This window comes from Ambystoma mexicanum, chromosome 9 (genome assembly GCF_040938575.1).
Source record: "Ambystoma mexicanum isolate Mex_15411 chromosome 9, UKY_AmexF1_1, whole genome shotgun sequence".
In the NCBI taxonomy this organism is placed as follows: Eukaryota; Metazoa; Chordata; class Amphibia; order Caudata; family Ambystomatidae; genus Ambystoma; species Ambystoma mexicanum.
In genome coordinates, this window is record NC_090931.1 from 322,559,961 (window position 1) to 322,579,058 (window position 19,098).

Below are 19,098 nucleotides of genomic sequence, written 5' to 3' on the forward strand. Positions count from 1 at the left end.
GCCAAAGAATTCGAGGAAAGAGGGGGGAAAATGCAAAATAATGCTTTTTCCTGGTGCAAGGTTTGGAAAATGCCTACAGATTTGGTCGGCCCTAAAGAATGGAATATAGCAGCAGACAGCGGTTGAGGTGACAGTGAAGGGTAACAGATGTACGGGTTCAAATGAGTGAGAAGAAAGAGAAAAAATAAAGGCCCTGCACGAAAAGAATGGCTATTTATCCAGGGCAAGGCCCAGCATCCTTTGGCTCTCCAGATGTTTTAGTCTACAGCTCCTGTTACCCCTTGCCAGCATAGAACATGGAAAGGGATCATGAGAATCATAGTCCAAAACATCTGGACAGCCACAGGTTGCAGACTTTTAATCTAGGGTGACCAGGTTTTTCAAATAAAAACCGCACCAGGCCACCGACATAAAAGTAGGCTGCAAATTTGACAGGGGTTTCCATGACTACAGCACCTGACCGGTTCCAGCGGAGATTAAGCCAGTGGTCATGCTCATGTTCCCGAAAAACCGGAACAGGTTTTTAAATAGAAAAAACTCTCTAGACAGGCGGACAGATGGCCCAATTTCGGGACATCGGGTCACGTTATATCTATCTGATCCATTCCAATCTTTAGGTGCTTATCCAGTACTATTTTTTCTTTGCATTCTGGGACTTGTAGTCCGAGTTTGATAATAGAAAAACAGTCTGTGGCACTAAAAACCACAAAAGGTATCCTGCTTTACTGGAGCCCAGAGAGTTAGAACACCAGCGGTTTAATTATATGTCTAAAAGTCAGAAAGCGGGGAATAGGACGAACGTGCATGGGCATGTCACTCCAGAGTTTGGCTACCAGGATTTTGAAGTAAGACCTCTAGGCGCTAACACTCGTTAAATGAGGGATGACAACAACAGTCTTGTTTTTAAGCAAAGGTCTCTAGAAGGAGAGTACAGGCTCACATGATTTCTGTGGCTCCAGGGAGCCAGGCGAGAATCTTTGGTCTCATTACAAGTTTGGCAGTGCAGGGAAAAACGTGGTGGTAATTCCATTACTGTCACTTTTTTTGGCAGCAACGGAATTACCACAATATTTCCTGCACCGCTAAATTAAATGTTGTGGCAGATTTACCACTGGTGGTATTACCGTGTGGTAAATTCATTGAATTTTGGAAGGAAAAGTGTGGATTCACCTCCAGTTTATTGCTGGAGGTGAATCCTCCACTTTACCTACAAGAATCGGCAGGTTTAACGTCCGGTAATACTGCCAGTTGCAAATCCGCCCAAAATCCCGATGGAGTCCTGTGTACTTCAGAAATGGGGGAATACACTGCCCTACCCCCACTTGTAATCCTGTGCTAAACCCACGGGACCAAGTGGCGGTGATGGTAAACGATTTTGGCAGAATAACCACAGAATTTACACCAAACTCATAATGAGGCCCGTTGAACGTTATTCTAGCCTTGGTGGGTGGCCAATGCAGCCTCTTCACTACCACTGTGGTGTGTTCGCATGTGGGAGTGCTGGTAACAATACTTGCACCAACATGCATCAAAACTGTAAACGGATTAAGAACTTTTTGGGGGGCGGTTCACTGTTCCTTTTGACGGTTTAACTCACTTTCTAAACACTGTTTTGTTAAATGTTGAAATACAGTGAGGAATTGCAGTGTGCCAGTGCAAAGTGGATGGCACACAGGAAATTGTCTTGGGGGAATCCTTTTACCTTTAGAAGATCATAGTACATTTGTTTGATCAGCCAATAGTCAAGGGATTTCTGATCGCTAGAGTGAAGGCACAGGCCCAGAAGGCCTAAACAGGGTTACGTAAGTTCTGTAAAAAGTCGCATAAATTAACCCAACATATGAAAAGAAAAAAATATAGGAAGAAATAAGTACAATCACATTTCATGATGAAAAGTGAAGCAGTTGAGAGCTCCAACTGCTGCTGGAGGAAATGACCACAACTTCCTGAAAGTTTCACGCTTTCATCAGGCCCACTGTCGGCTTCATGCCGCGCCAAGTGAGATGAGGGTTGCAGAAGACCACTGGCTTCCAGGCGGTGCCCGGCATGGAGTCTGGTGCGCGGGGCGAGAAGCCAAGTGAACTCACCAGCCTGCGCTTCTCCCGGCCTGGCTCGCCTTTCTATGGGGCTACTGGGTCCAGACCAGTGAAGAAGGCTCCGGCCCCCGCGCCTCATAAAACAGTCTCAGCGGGGCGAGCCTACGGTGCAGTGGCAGTGCTCTGCTATGTCAACTTGCTGCTCTATACGGACTGGTTTATTGTAGCAGGTAAGAAACTCACCCGCCCCCAGAAAGGGATGGAGTTACACATTCAATGAAAATAAATAAATATATTTTATTATATATATTGCAAACACCGTTGAGACGTTTTTATTACATAACTACGGTTTAACATTTTACCAGTGTACGAGTACATCTGATTGCATTTCCCCCTTCCCTCTCCCTGGCCGCTCCCCCTCCTTTTCCCCCTGCACTTGGCGCGTTGCCGCACTTGCATGATCTGAATGCCACAAGGCATAGTAAGATCGTTTGTCTTGTCCTCCCTCTGCCTTCCCTCCCTCGTTTTGTCGCGCCTAGAAACACTTATCCTGATCTTAAGGAACTTTATTTGAGGGGTTATGGTGATTAATGTTGCACATGGAGTAATATGCCGTTAGGACCAATTGTGGTCGGCTATATATTCAGCGGACTCCATTGTAATTGCGGCCGCGGCAAACCATCTATGGTTACTTGTCCTACAGAAGATTGAGGTTCAATTCAAGGGTTGCCTTAGGTGATGAAGAGCAGCCATTGGGCTACCTTGGTTTGCATCTGTGACCCACTGTTAGGAATGAGCGCATTGGACTACAGTGTATAGATGGGTCAATGATGTATGTTTACACCTGCTTTACGTGTTCTTGGTTCTCTATCTTGATCTTATTAAGTTTGATGTATATATCAGTGTACTGTATAATTTCCCTTTTCTCTCTTTTATGCTGATTTTATGACAAATGTGTACTTTCTTTTATTAAAATGGCACAGAAGACTTTAAGCAACATGCACATAAAAAGAATGCATTATTTGTATTTCCTATTTTAGGCTTGATTTATCAAGATTTCAAAATACAACATAACTCAAAAAGGGTAACACAACTTTACATGAGGTTTTTATGCCAATACTATGACAACTATTGAGAGCAAGCAATGTTTTCAACTCCATTGCCAATCTACCTATTATTTTTTCAACCAAGTGAAGTAGGAAAGACTTTGGATCCTTGTGTGTATGGTGCTTCATGTAGTGAGTGGTTAGGCTTCACTGAAAATAAAAAGGTGTGTTTTAGTCCTTTGTGATGGAATGTTGAGAACCTGCAGTGGAGGGTTTGGGGCGCCCTCTTGGAATGTATGCACTTATGCACCCAGTAGGTTGGGTTTACAACGTTTTTGTGGGAGTGCAAATGCTGTGGCAATCCCCCAAAACCTGCAATTTGCATATGCTAATTGCGCATGATTCTCAACGGGAGTTGGGAGCAAATGTGGGCATGGAGATGGAGACCTGATTAACCTCAATTTGCATATGCAAAACGGGAGTGGCAAAAGGAGTGGCTAGGCAATGCAATGAGGGTGTAGCTCACAAAACCCATCATGATTACCCAAAAAGGGAAAGATCACCTGCTAATTTTCTCGTAGGTCACCTTGCGGCCCATTTCCAATCTGGTGGAAACCAAATCTGGAATTGGGAGACATGTGCAGGTGATTGCAATGTTCCATCACTTTTTCATAAACGCATGTCACTCACTTCCCATGTTTAACTCTACTTTTAGAAGTAGATGTACACATCATGTTTTCACTTGCAGCATATATTCACCACTTTGTGCTTGTGTCTGGGAAAATGAGTATAATAATCTTTTTTGAACAGGGTGCAATTTACAGCAGGCACAAATTGCGCCTGTCCCTCAGACTACATTTTGTGAATCACTAGTGTGTGCGCAAATTGTACCTGTCGTATTCTGCTGACGTTTTCAAATGTTTGGTGAATCTGGGTCATGGTGGGAAGGTTGTGGAATTTGCAGCCTCAGTTGTGAGCAAAATGTACATTTTTGCTAGTGTGCGCTAACTGCTCTTTGCAGAAGATCCTGATTCATGGAATTATTTGCGTGTAAAACAGAGATTCTGCCCATGAATACGAATGGGGATTTGCGGGCAGGATAGCACACAAATCCCCGTTTTACACGCAAATAATGCTATGAACCGAGGGCCTGCTTAATGGAATTTTTTTTTACTGTGCAAAATGACTTTTCACTTGTGCAAAGTTACTTTGCAATGCCAACAAACACCATGATTCATGTAACCCTGCCAGCAAACACCCTGATTCATGGAACCTCGCAGAGCAGTGCAAAGTGTATTTTTGCAGTGCAAAGTGACTTTGCACTGCTAAAAGACACTTTGCCTTGTTTCATTAATCAGGTTGTTTGTTAGGCGAAGCTGCATCCTGTGATCAAATATCTCATAGTTATTAATCATTAGAACTACTGATCAAAGTCCAGAGTTTCATGCATACGGCTTATCCCATGTGTTGTCATGTACCTCTCTGATCTTTCCCACTTTCTGTCGTAGGAGTGCTGCAGGACATCACAGCCTATTTTGATATCAGTGACAGCAACGCAGGACTGCTCCAAACAGGTAAAGCAACACCGCTCCACAGACCGACTCCTGCTCATGGGTGTAATTGTAGGGGGGGCGGGCAGGGGTATTTGTCCCCCCCCAACTTTCATGGCACACCATTTTGTCCCCATTCATTTGGCTGGGGCACCTTTTGTTCAGATGTCATGTCCCCCCCAACATTTTCAGCAAAGCTACTCCACTGCTCCTGCTCAAACCTTAGGTAGTGCAGAGTGTACGTTAACCTCAGCTCCCTACATGATCCACTGCGGGTGACATTATACAAGCTAATTCTTTCACACCGAAAAATGGCACCAAATTCACAGGAATGTCCCAAAGCGCCTCTGCCTGTGGGATTGGTTCCTAATCCTTTATTTAAAAAAAGGACTCAGTTTACCCCTCGACAGGAGAAGCCATAGGCAGGCCCCTTGGACTTAAGGTAACTATCAGCCATAGCCAACACTCCTTTAGCCAAATTGTAAGGAAGGGAGATATTAGCAACTGCGTATATATTTGGAGCAGCAGTGTTTAAAAAAAATAGTTATATGTGGTTTTTATAGTACTTAATGCTGGGATCCTGCTTCTAAGCGCTGGGCTGAGAATCAAATCCATGTCACTGGGCATCATCTTGTTCCCGAGGTAATCACCTTGCCCCAGAGCTATCCTCCTGCCCAGCCTATTGGATTCATGACAAGCAGTGTTCCCAACAGGAAGTGGACATCTAGAGCACAAGGTATGCTCTTCACAAAAGAAAAGCAACCTCAGGTTGTTTTTCAGGGTGGACTCTGTCTTGGTCATAATAACAGCATTGTCTGCGACGGGGTGGAGCACCCTTTAATGTTGGGTACACCAGGTGATGCATGTTGTAATCTGATATCTAAACCAGTTATATATATATATATATATATATATATATATATATATATATATAAAATTCAAAGGTTGTGTGTGGGTTTGTGGGGTTGTGGCAAAGGGTTGTTCCTTATACAATTCCAGACCGTTTCACCAATTTGCACCAAGTTTTACATATTTACCTGTTAGGATCCTCTGGACATTACTGGCTACATGACGTTTGGACACCCCACCCCGTTCCCCGGATTCCAGCACAAGCCAACATTTGTTAGTGGGTTTCTGGCTTGGCAAAGCATTGTTCCTTATACAATTCCACACTGTTTCACCAATCAGCACCAAATTTTGCATAGTTACCTGTTAGGACCCTCCGGACATTACTAGCTACGTGACATTTGGACACCCCACCCCTTTTCCCGTATTTCAGCACCTTCACACATGAGACGGTTGCCTGAAATCGACGAAACATCAATGTGGTCATAGAAGGACTGGTCTAGACACGAGGAACAAAACTCAAGACCTTGAAAACCATGTTTCAAGGACCTAGGATGCACAGTGTCCGAGATATTTGCACCGCAACAAACTGCACAATGCCAGGTTGAGGCGACAGGTGGGGAGAGAGCACAGAAGGTCCCAATATGCAGCAACACACCAACTCTCGCCGGTATGTCAGCCAACCACACTCGCCCATTCTCAGTGCAGTTTACTTCAGGGCGCAACACACATCAAGCGATAAGCGAATCAGAACAGCAACCTAAATGATCAGTGTTATCATTTCTGTCCACAGAACCCATTCGGAGAACGGGTACTTCTGCTAGTACAAAATAAAAAGAAGAGGGGACAAAACACGCAACTTGAAAAAAATCAATCCAGCGGCCAGACAGTCCATACCTTACACATACTGCATTATCGTGGAACAGTGCCATGATGCTTTTTATGAGACCCAGTGGTACCCTGACATTTGCCAAGACTGACAACAATTGGCCCTGGACACGAGGTCAAAGGCTGCACTTAGGTCAATTAATCAATGCACATGTTTTCCTTTGTTACCAAGTGCTACTTAATGAAGGCCCGCTTTGTAGTTTACAACAGGTTTGCAATCCACAATCTATTATTAATAATTTAGAATCTTGATCTACTCTCTATTATGGAATCTTGGATTTTGAAGTAAATATTATCATTCTAAATGATCTCGTTCAACCTTGCTTTAAGGCTCTTTTGCAGAATCAAGAAAATAGGGACATAGGTAGAGTAGCCATAATTTTCAGATGCCAGCTTTCAATTATGAAATAACCTTGCCCCTCCTATCACAATATTGAAATCCAACACGCAAAATGCTATTTCTATTCTGGATGCCCACTGGACCTAATCATACTCAATCCAGGGTCTGCAACCCATGGCTATCCAGATGTTCTGGACTGAGACTCCTATAATCCCTCACCATTGACTAAGCTTCCTAGGGCTGATGGGTGTTGCAGTTCAAACATCTGGAGAGCCAACTCTTGCAGAACCCTGCGTCTAATCATTCCTTATAGACCGCCATCATATGATCCATGTTGATCTTCTTAGACATTATTTGTCAAAAGCAGTTCTATCGTGCTCACATCTTTGTCTAATAGAAGACCTACATTTTTTACTTAAAGCTGTTGAGCTGTTCTAGACTCTGGAACCAATCTTTCATTTTTCTCTCTCTGTGGTGTGGGTCTCATTCAATCGGCCCAAGGCCCAACTCATTCTCTAAGCTGTACCTCGAGGCTGTCTTTTCTTTGGACTCATCTATGATCTATCGCAACTGATGCCCCCAGGTTTTCGTGTGGGCCAATCATTTTGTTATACCATTCCATATGACCTGGAAGTTTACTGCCACATTATGCTCAAAGCGTGTGCTGCAAACTCTCATCTCAGAACAGGTTATCATGCCATGTTCTTTCTGGAGAGGAGCGCCAGCTACCCTTTTTGAAATATTTGCAAGGAACTTGGGGTTGGTCACCCTAAGTTACCTGGGGGCAACCAGACGTGGACTCCCTGCTCACTGTGCTCAGAGAGACACAGCTTCACCTCACTGACGAGGCCCAACAAGGCTGAAACACGTATATGGGGTTGCTGTTGGTACTCTTGTTCAGAGAGGAATTGCCATAGCATTTCGGTGCTGGACTGCCCATGTGGGTGGGACAAAGACTGATATGCAAATGGATATTTCCCATCTGTGAAAGGTACAGTGAGCATAAAGCGTGTGCTGCAAACTATCATCTAAGAACAGGTTATCATGCCATGTTCTTTCTGGAGAGGAGCGCCTGCTACCTTTTTTGAAACATTCCAATGGCCTGGAAGTTTACTGCCACATTATTGTCACAGCGGAATATTCAGACTTTGAAATTATTTTAATTGTCATCTGTGATGCTTGATATCTTGGCACATATGAATATTCCATTTGAGATAATGGCAATCTACAAAGTGACAGCTTAAATAAAATGCTAATAATTTCCTTAGATTTTTGGGCTACGCTTAAATATTTCAAATGATTACGACCCGCGCCTGATAGGGCAACATTCCATTAGACAAAAAGCTGTTGATTTGCAAACAGTAACGCAGATTTCATATCTCTGAGTCCACAGGTGATAAAGCCTGATTAAACAGCCTGCTAGAGGCTTCTTAAGAATATCTTGGCAGCTATTACATGTTTTTTAATTAATGCACTATTTTCATCATCAAACTGGTCTACAGAGTTCTTTGCAATACTTGTGGAGTTCTGTGGCACAAAAAGTATTTTCCTGCATTTTCCCCTCTCTCCCCAGTTATTTGAAGTTATTACTCTCTTCTTTAATTCAAGCGTCATTAGAACCTCTGACGCTTTGTCACTGATTTTAAAAGTATAACCAAAAAAGTGATTGGCGGAAGGTTTTGAATTAATCTGAACCACTGGCAGTGCTCTGGGTAAACTTCCACAGCATTGATTTTTTAGCCTGTCTGCACCATTGCAAAAGGGGTCCAGCCATATGCAAATCAGTCAGGTACCGCCACCAATGGGAGCAGCTCTGCCTGAACTGCTAGGCCAGGTCCCCTCTGCACGCAAAGGCAAACAACTCCAGATTGTGTCTGCCTTCTTGGGCCTCATCAGTGAGCTGCAGTTTGGTTGCCTATGGTGCAGTGAGCAAGGGACACACGTCTGGGCATACCCTCTCTCACATAGCGAGACAAACTATAACCAAAAAAGTTATGGGTGGAAAGTTTTGAATTGATCTGAACCAATGACACTGCTCTGGGCAACCTTCCACACCTCAGTTTTTTAGCCTGTCTGCTCCATTGAAAAAGGGGTCCACCCATATGTAAATATGGAGACAAACTATAACCAAAAATGCCCAGATGCGGGTCCTGAGCCTGCTGGCCCTAGAGACCCAAGCTACTCCTCACTGATGGCGCCCAACAAGGCGGAAACATGTCTGGGGATCTTGTGGTCTCATGCAGAAGGGATGTGATCTAGCAGTTGGGGCCGGATTGCCCCTTCTGGGGTGGGACCAAGCCTGATTTGTGGTCTTTCCCCTTCTGTAATGGCTTGGCATGCTGAAAAACGATGGTCTGGAAGGTTGCCCAGAGCTGTGCCAGTGGTTATGATTAATTCAAAACCTTCAGCCATCACCTTTTTGTTTTGCTTAAGTCACCCCGAGTGGGGCGTGTATGCCCAGACGTGGGTCCCGAACCTGCTGGGAATATAGAACCCAAACTACTCCTCACTGATGACGTCCAACAAGGCCGAAACATGTCTGCAGATGCACTGATCTTAAAACACAATCCCTGAAGATCACCTTATGACATGTGCCGGCTAAGATAGCCAAAATGATCTGTTTGTGGCCAATAGATATAAAGATATTATCAAGGCTTCTTTAACATTAGATTAATTCCCAAAAGAACTGAAACAGCAATAGTGCTGCTGCTTCTGAAAAAAGCATCCCTTGACTCAAAATCCCTGCGGATTGCAGATCTGTCCGTAGATTGCCCTCCCTGGGTAAATTGCTTGAGTCTGTTGTGGCCACCCAACTACCTTTGAATATCTATTAATCTGCTGTACTATTAGGCCAGATTTTGGACCCCATTACAAGTTTGGCGGTATTTCAGTGGTAAATCTGTCAAAATACCACCAAATGGATTTATCTTTCCTGCTTCTTGGTTCGGCGGATTTACTGTGGGATTACAAGTGTTGGAAGGTGGTCATAGTCCCCATTTTTTGAGGTCCATAGGACTCCATGGGGATTTTGGCAGAATTACCGCCATCAGTAATTCCATTGGTGTAATTCTACTGATTTTTACTATTTCTGGTGATAAAATGGCGGATTTCCCCACAGCCTTTTGCTGGAGGAAAATTCTCCACTTCACCACCAAACCTGTAGTACCACAATGTAGTAATGATATGACATGATATGATATGGTGTTTATAACTCTCCTATACACGTGTTTCAAGGTGCGACCAGGCAGGGGAGGGGGAACATAGGGAGGACAGACAACGATCCTACTAGGCCAGGTATCATTCAGATTGCGCAAGTGCATGGGAAGGGGGAAGGGACAGTGCAGTACATGGTAATAGATAATAACAATATGTAAAAGTAACAGCCAGAAGTGGCAAGTTCAGGGGTAAGTGCAGACATCAGGTGTCAAGTGCTGGTAGGGGGACTGTAGGGATACAGAAACAGTCGCCAAGTGCGGAGGTTGCCAGGCAGGCAGTGCAGGTGTGTGAGACTGGTGGGGAGAGACATGGGCCAGAGATCAGAGGGTGTCCAGGTAACCAGTGCAGTTCGGGTTACAGCCAGGAGGTCAGCAGGGGAGAGGAGGAGAAAAAGCAGAGGCAAAGAGAAAGGTTTTGTGGTGCTTCCGGAACCGGAGATGGTTCCCCTCGAGTTTAAGGGAGGGAGGGAGGCTGTTCCAGCAGGAGGCCCCAGCCGAAGAAAGAGATCTACCACTAACACTTTGCTTGGAGGAGAGACTGACCCTGAGGGAGTTGGAGGCGGATGAGCGGAGAGGTCGAGAAGGAAGATATTTAGGAAGAGAGAGTTGAAGGTATTGAGGCCCCATGCCTCAGAAGACCTCGTGGACGATGCATAGGGTTTTGAACTTAATCATCGCAGCCACTGGGAGCCAGTGCAGAGATTTCAGTACTGGGGAGATACGATCCCTGGGTGTGAGGCCAAGGACAAATCTTGCAGTCTTGTTCTGGGTGAGTTGCAAAGGGCGGAGAGTAGAGGCAGGCATATTTAGAAAGAGTCTGTTGCAATAATCCAGCCTAGAGAGAACCAGAGCTCTGGAGACAGTGAGCTTCTGGGGCAAGAAGAGGAAAGGAGGAATACCTCTAAGGAGGTGCAGCTGGTATTGTGACTTATTACAGACGTCAGAGATGTGAGGAGAGAAGGAGAGTATGGAGTCGAAGATGACCCTGAGGTTTTTAGCTTTGCAGGTGGGAGCAGGAAGAGGGCCAAGAGAGGCCGGCCAGAGAGCTGGAGGAAATGAGGGAGCGGTTGTGCCTATGAGGAGAATCTCAGTCTTACTGGCATTAAGGCAGAGGTCATTGGTGGCACACCACTCGTAGATAGCAGACAGTCAGAGATGAGGGAGGGAGAAGAGGTGGCCGAAGGTAGCCTGAAAATGAGCTGGGTGTCATCCGCATAGCACTGGAAGTTGGGGCAGAGAGCAGCAATGCGATGGGCAAGCAGTGCCAGGTATTGGTTGAACAGCCAGGGAAGAGAGGTTAGACCCCTGGGGGACACCACAGGTAGAGAAAAAGATAGCGTAGAGGAAGGACCCAAGTTAGATCTGGGAGGGAAGGAAAGAAATCAGCCACACCAGGGCCTGACCAGTGATACCCAGGTTATCACGGAGACGGTTGAGCAGGATGGCATGGTTGAAAGTGTCAAAGGCAGAAAAGAGATCAAGCAGGATGCGGCAGTAACAGAATTACCGCCATGCTGCCACTGTATTTTAATATGGGTCTGTGATCATCTTCACTAGCATCCTAGAAGGAGGCACTGGCCAATCAGGTTTGCACGGAACGCGGGCTGTATTTAATGTACAAGCCTGCGTTCCAAGCAGCCTGGGTAGCCAGCACCCGCTTCCCTTCCCCACTTCCCATTCCCCTTCACCTCCACCTCTTGGCACCCATTTAGTTATCTACATGAGTGCTAATGCTCAGATTACTTAATGCTAATGTTCCTTACTCCTAGTCCTACTCTTCTTCGTCGCAGTACTCACCTATGAGGCACCGCTTCTACCACAGGAACTTTTTTCATCTTTTTTGCTCAGACGTATAAAACTCTTACTTACCCACAATACACCAGTACATAGCAAGCCTGTACAGACACTGTGCCCTTCCACACCACCGAAGGGTGGGGAGGGTCAGCCATACTGTGATGAGGAAGAGTAGGACTAAGAGTAATGAAGATTACTGGTAAGTAATCTGCACATTGTGTCCACATCCCCCTTCCTCATCCCAGTACTCATCTATGAGGCATACCCAAGTCAAACCAAGTGGAAGGGCCCCAAAGGAAAGCAGGAAGGAAGTGGACAGCCAGGAATCAATGCAAAAACACCAAGTTTATTGAGCAATTGAACAACAGAACATCACAGCTGGGCCACGGACAGCACCCCCACAGCAAAGGAACCATCCCTAGAATTGCTCACATCTGTAATGCGTAATAAAGGTATTGGGTCTGGCCAGGTAGCGGCCCTGCAAATCCCATGTAAATGGACACCAGGAGCATCCACCCAGGAAGCAGCCATACCCCTGGTAGAACAACCCGGCACACCCAAAGAGACAGAAAGACCAGAGGCCAAATATGCCATAGAAATACACAGCAGACCTAGAAGAAGACAGGCTCCTAAGGAACCAGCTCACCGGACCCAAATCAAACAGAGGAACACAGTCACCCAAGAACAGGGTCTTCAACGCAGCAGACTGAACCTGAAAAGTGGCCACTGCCAACCCCTTATAGAAACCATCCTGCAAAAAAGAAACACCCCCGGGACACCACAACCTTGGGGGCTAATTCCAGCTCCATCACACCAGCTGAGAAAATGAGCCCAATGCCTATCATAGGACTTCAAGGCACTAGGTCATCTGGAATGGAGAATGGTTTCCACCACCGGAGCTGAGAACCCCCAATTCAACAACCATGACCTCTCAGGAGCCAAGCTGACCAGCATATCACAGGCAACCCTGCCACCGGAACCCCGAAGAGGGCCAGGCCAGTAGGGAATCCTCCAGACCTCCAGCACCTGGAGATCCATTAGCAAATGGAACCACCCCCTGCGAGGCCAAAAGGGAACCACTAAGATCAGCAGAGAAGAACTTCGACAGATTTTCTGGACCACCCGGGAAAGTAGAACAAGAGGAGGGAAGGCATACAGGAGACCCCGAGGAAACTCGATATTCAAGGTGTTCACTCCCACACCCATGAAGGGAAAAATGAGCAAAACATGCGAACCCTTGGCCGAGGAGGGGGAAGCAAACAGATCCAGCACCGGAGTCCCGAACCAACGACCAACGCTGCAAACACCTGATTGGACAATATCAACTCTGGGCAGCCCGGGAACACTCGAATGAAATGATCCACAACCACATTGTCCACCCCCCAAATGTGTACCCCCTCCATGGAAAGCAAATGCTGTTTGACTCAAACCTTGATGCAACCAGCCAGTTAATTTGGGGCCCTGGACCCTGAACCCCCTTGATTGTTGACAGAGGAATTGTTGGTCCAAATCAACAAAGCCCGCCGCTAAAACAGGGAGCAAACCACAGGAGAGCCCGATGATCTCACCAATTTGAGGAACAAAGGAGACCCACCACGTCCCACCGCTCCTGAAAAGAAAGAGACCCCAAGGAGGCCCACCCGAACCCACTGGCATCGGTGGTCAGAACCACACGAGGGGGATGATCCAACTCCACCCCCCTCAACAGGGAGGAATTTCTCAACCATCCAGAGAAACCCACAGGTCACTTGAAATCGGGATGGAGGCGGGCCCACAGGACCAGAAAAACACAAGAAGCCATGTTCCTGTGAACCACCAGGAGCTCCTGTGCAGAAGCCCAGGGACAGTGAAGGACCTTGGAAAGGAGTGACTGGAGCCAGAGATCTGGTCCTGAGCAGAAGAACTTTCCCACTCCTGGTGCAGAACCGAGCCCCTATGAATACCAGGTCCTGGGAAGGGGCCAACTGAGACTTCTCTCAGTTGACCAGGAATCCCCACACCCAGAACACTGACAGACAAGGAGAAGGTGAGATTGAACAGTGCAACAGAGATCCGCCTTCACCAGCCAGTTGTCCTGTTAAGGGAACATCTTGATCCCCTTCAGATGCAAATGCGCCACAAACGGAGAAAAACAGCTACCGGCACAGAAAAGCAGAGCAGCATCGCCCCCAGCCAGGCCTTCCGGGAGGATACAAAACCTCCAAGACAGCAGAAACCCAGCAACAAACCCCACAAGCAACCAGGCACCAGCAGGAAGAGTGCAGGGGGCTGGGGAACACAATGCATGGCGGCCGGCAGAGCTGTATGAAATCTGCCGAAAGCTGGCGCGTTATATTATATAAAACAAAGTCACGTAAAAGGACCCCAAGCCCTGTAGGTCACAGCCAGCCAGAACCAATCAACCGGACCCCAAACCCCGCAGGGAACCCGGGAGCCCACAACCTACCTTGAGACCGCTGCCGCCCCGCATGAGACGTCACCACAAAGGAAACTGCAATGATGCCTCCTGGAGACCTGCACCAGGAGAATCCAGTCCCTGTCGGAGACAGGATAAAAAGAACGGGTGCTTTGTGGATAAGTAGGAGGTTTATAAACATTCCTGTGGTAGAGGCGGGGCCTCATAAGTGAGTACTGTGACGAGGAGGCAATGGCGTCTTTAGTCATTTAGTTACTATTAAATTAACTCAAACAATTGGTTATAGATAATAATACTTTGGGGCCCTTTCAAATAGGCTGTAGGGCAAGTTCAGCGACTGCGCACAGATTATTAGCATTAAATATGCTTGTTCACCAGGCACAAAAGCAGAATAGTTCACATTTGCACATGCTATACTTGGACTTTATAGGGGCGTTGTTCGATATCGTGGATCGAGCACGCTTATGGTCAAAAGTGGAGAACAATCTCACACAAAGGCAAGAATACAGGTAAGGTTGGACAGCATGGGCACCTGCTCAAAAGAAATACATACCTTCAGGGATCTGAAACAGTGGTGTCCTCTCGTGCCCATGCTGTTTGTTGTAATCTGTGATTGTAGTCTGTCATTACAATGGAGTGCTATGCACGCGCCTACAGATATGCATTGTATAACTTGGGTGATGTGCGTGTGTTCTTGAGGAGTCGGTTGGTGAGTGCCCGCTGGGTGGGAAGCCGGTGTCTGTTCTCCTATATGTTATCTAGTACTTGGAGACATTAAAGACATACAAAGAACTTACCTGAGTGTGGACCGGCTTTACTACACTGGCGACGAGGATCTGGGCTGCTGCGGAGGGAGCAGCATAGCAGGAGAAGACACTGCCCTCCAATTCCAAGATCCCACCCGGTGGGGCCCTGACCAGTGAGGCGGACTGTAGCTGGACCTGATCGCTACCTAAAGTGGCTGAGGTTGGCAGCTGGAGTTTGGGTGCTGGTTGGAAGACTCCTGTCGCCCGTAGCGGGGGTCAGTGTTCAGTGCCCCTGGGTCCAGAGCGGAGGGTTCGAACTGACTGGTTGGTCCGGTGATTCGTAGCAGGGGGGTCTGGTGCCCCTGGGTCCGGAGCCGGAAGGTGAGTGCAGCCAGAATAGTATATGTTTGTACGGTAAGTTTTGTGATTTGGCGTCACGTTATTTCGCGTCATATGGCCGAGGGATCTATGGGGGGCGAGTTGGTCGTGGGTCTCCTTGGTGTGTTGTAATTTTTGTTGTTGATGAGCAAATTCACTTCATCTTTTTACCAAATAGATGGCCGGGTGGGTCTATTTGGGTTTCGTGCAATTTCACTGTATCTTGTTAACAAATAGATGGCCGGTTGGGTCTATTTGGGTGTTGAGCAATTTCATTTTATCTTGTTTACCACATAGATGGCCTGGTGGGTCCATTTGGGTGTTGGTGATGGCGTGTTTCTCCTTGGCGTCTGGGGTACCGGCCGGGCCCTGGATGCTATCAGGTGGAGTATCAGGTGGTGTATTTATGTATGCATGTTTCAGTATGGCGTTGTTTTTCAACTCCAGAGTAGGGTGTAGGTTCTCGTTGCCTTAAGTGTCAGTAGTTTTGCACAGTGCTGGTTGCATTTAGTTATTACATCTGCTTGAGGGCTATATACGGTGCAGGTGGTACTTACCTGTTGGCTGTTTGGTTGATGTTTTCCCGGTGGTTGACTGGACTGTGTGTGGTGCTTGTTGTTGGGTTTTGGATTGCCGGGTGGTCCAATTCCTGTGGGTGGTGCTCCGGTGTGGCAGGCTGGAGGCCCCGGGGTGGCAGCCCGGGGCGGAAGGTGAATTGTGCACGGATGGTTGGGAGCGTTAGTTGGTTTCAGAGTGTCAGGTGTGGCAGGCATGTGCTCCGAGGGGCAGCTCGGGGTGTAGTTAGTATTAGGGTCGGTGTCCTCGCTGGTTGGTCCTTGGTTGGAGTAGTAGGTGCAGGGGTGTGCTGAACTGGTGTTCTGTGGTGGAGTTTGTGTTGGTGCTCTAGGTGGTTGTTGGTTTGGTGAATGTGCAATGTATAAGTTGCATATTGTTTTGGGTTGTTGTTTAGGCGGCGAGTTGGTGGTGTTTGCCGGAGGTGTAGAAACTGGTAGGGTTATACGTGTCTTGGCACATGGTTTCTTCTCACATATAGTGTGGATTTTTGTTTGCAGCAATTGATTTGCGGGGTATGCAATTTTCAGGGATTATGATGGAATGCACATCATGGTGGCCACATGTTGCGCATTCTATGGTTGGTTGGCTTTGTCCTCTTTGAATTTTTGATTAATCAAAGGGGGGAGAAGTGTTGTAATCTGTGATTGTAGTCTGTCATTACAATGGAGTGGTATGCACACCCCTACAGGAATGCATTGTATAACTTGGGTGACGTGCGTGTGTTCGTGAGGAGTCGGTTGGTGAGTGCCCGCTGGGTGGGAAGCCGGTGTCTGTTCTCCTATATGTTATCTAGTACTTGGAGACATTAAAGACATACACAGAACTTACCTGAGTGTGGACCCGCTTTACTACACTGTTCAACTTATTCATGGCCAATTCACTTAGACGCTTGATGGGTTCTAGAAGTGTACCCCCTAAGATAGGTGGTACTCACGTCTCGTGGATCTCGTATGCAGACGATGTGGTCCTACTGGACCATACTATTGTAGGGCTAATAAGAACTGCAAACGAGCCAAAAAACGATGCCAATGGGAATGGACTGTTAATAAATTACAATAAAACAAAATATACGAGTGTTGGCAGAGGCACCACTACAAATCCCGCATTTTACATGACTGGAATACGTATAGAGCTGGTGCATACTTATAAATATCTAGGCCTATATGTAGAAAGCAACAGCAAATACATGGATGCGATTGAGGTGAAAACAAATAATGCACTTGCCTTGACAGCCGCAGCGAATACTTTTGCCATTCGTACTGCTGGATCTAGCCTGAAGGGTGTCATTTTGGTAAATGTACAGACTATAATGCCTGCTTATTGTACGGGTTGGAAGCTACATATATGACAAACACCACATGGGTAAGGAGGGGACGATATGGAGGACAATGCTAGGACTGACTCAGTGTGTGCCCATGGAGGCTTTAGGATTAGGGTTAGGATTTACCTCCTTGAGTGGCCACTTATTTCTGCGGGGAGGCCTCCTGTATATAAAAACGATAAAAGATCCTCTGTGTCCCCTACTTGCAGTATTGGGTAATAATATGAAGGAAACTGTTAATTCTCTAACAAGGGAATATGCTAAATTGAATAATGAAATGTTTAAAACTATAAACTGGACTCCCAACTGGAATAGGGATCACCATCAGTTGAGAAAAGAATGTTCCAGCAAATTGAAATTATGGGATTGGAATTTAAATCAGGAACATCTAATACAACTAAAAACCTATACTGAGACTGTGGGATGCCAGACATCGTATTTGTGCTCTCAGAAATACTTGAAAATATCTCCCTCTCCTGCGTTGAGGCGTTTTGTCCTTTTGACGAGGTTGATTCGGCACCATGTACACATACACAAATAAATAAATAAAATAAATAAATAAATCAATCAGCATCTAAAGTTGGGAGTTACAGGCCCTAGGAACGGGAACGGGAACCAATTGGAACTAAGGTGGTGCAGACTGTGTACATTTTAACACATCACAGAAACGAAAGACACGTTGCAGCACTCGAGGACCTGTCTACATGAGGTATTTGGGAGAGTTTTATAATGAATATTTATGATTGTTTTTGTACTTTCAAATGAATAATTAATAATACGTTTTTCATCATTAATGGATTTGAAAAGTTCTTTGAACTAAACACACAAATAAAAGTAATAATAAACAGGCATCAACATTGAAAATGGACTTTATGGGACAGCACTGCGCAGCACTGCGCAGCGTCGGACTGCACAACAAAGGTACGTTTAAAAATAAAGACACCACTAGCACCCGTGTAGGAAACTACTCAGGTGCTAATTGCGATATGCCTTGAGGTGGCGGGTCGACTCTGTCAGTAACGGCAACACCGCCCTCGTTAAGGGACCCTCTCTTTGCCTCAGGCCCTTAACTTGGGTGACGGCCATTAACAACATGGTCAGCCAGCCCACCTCCTCGGCACATATTGCCTCATTAGGGGTGACGTCAGGAGAATGGTTGACGGCTGTGGTGTGGGCACTATACTGCTAGTCACGCACTCTGCAGCATTTAACACAGCTGACCATGCCATCTTTTCCGCCACTGTCTGTAGAATGGGCATCACTGGATCAACACTTAGTTGGATCCATTAATTCCTAGTTCGCATGTCAAAATGAAGGCTCTTTCCTCATATCAATTGCAAAGTTCCTCAGGTTATTGGCACATTCACCACTACTATGATCTGTAGCTTCAGCTTCTGGCCAAGCTTCTCCACAATCGTGGGCTGCGATTTTGAATGCATGCCAAAGACACAAAGGGCCTTGCTTGGTCCAGAAGCAAGCCCCACCTAAGCTAGTCTTGTCTTGGCTAACTGTATGACATCCATTGCGATGGGACTATCAGGTTACAGTTTAAAGAGGCGAAGGATCATTCAATTTCGAGTCTTGTAAAAGCTTGTGGATGGCAGCCTCTGGCCCTTGTCCCAGACCTGTTGATCAAGTTCATAACATGGGACTTGTGATAGGTTTAGTTCTAGTTTGATTAGAAGAAAGTGAAACATTTCCACTGTAAAATGCAGCTGAAAAAAGTGAGCTTTCCTCGTCATGCTATTATGTCCACCAGCAGCTTTTGGCCGCCATATTTGATCCCAGCATCGGGTCTGCAGTATTGGCTCTGCAAACACTGCATTGAGGAAAATCGACTCTTTATCCTTAAAGAGTTTGCCATGATGGCAGCCACTTAAAAAGTGTCTTTTTCCCCTGGACACATACAGATGTTTTGCCCTCTGTGTATTACATTCTAGGCTTTT

At 46.3% G+C, this 19,098-nt stretch overlaps 1 protein-coding gene across 3 annotated transcripts in view; it reads left to right on the plus strand.

Annotated features, from left to right (window-relative positions):
• The first annotated feature begins 1,953 nt into the window (after positions 1 to 1,953).
• The window catches only part of SPNS3 (SPNS lysolipid transporter 3, sphingosine-1-phosphate (putative)), a 635,482-nt gene continuing 618,337 nt past the window's right edge, over positions 1,954 to 19,098 (plus strand). For all 3 annotated transcript variants that reach the window (XM_069614728.1, XM_069614729.1, XM_069614730.1), the window contains exons 1-2: positions 1,954 to 2,266; positions 4,591 to 4,656. In XM_069614728.1, the coding sequence (XP_069470829.1) occupies positions 2,047 to 2,266; positions 4,591 to 4,656 (286 nt within the window). In that variant the 5' untranslated portion in view covers positions 1,954 to 2,046. The remainder of the gene's footprint in view (positions 2,267 to 4,590; positions 4,657 to 19,098) is intronic.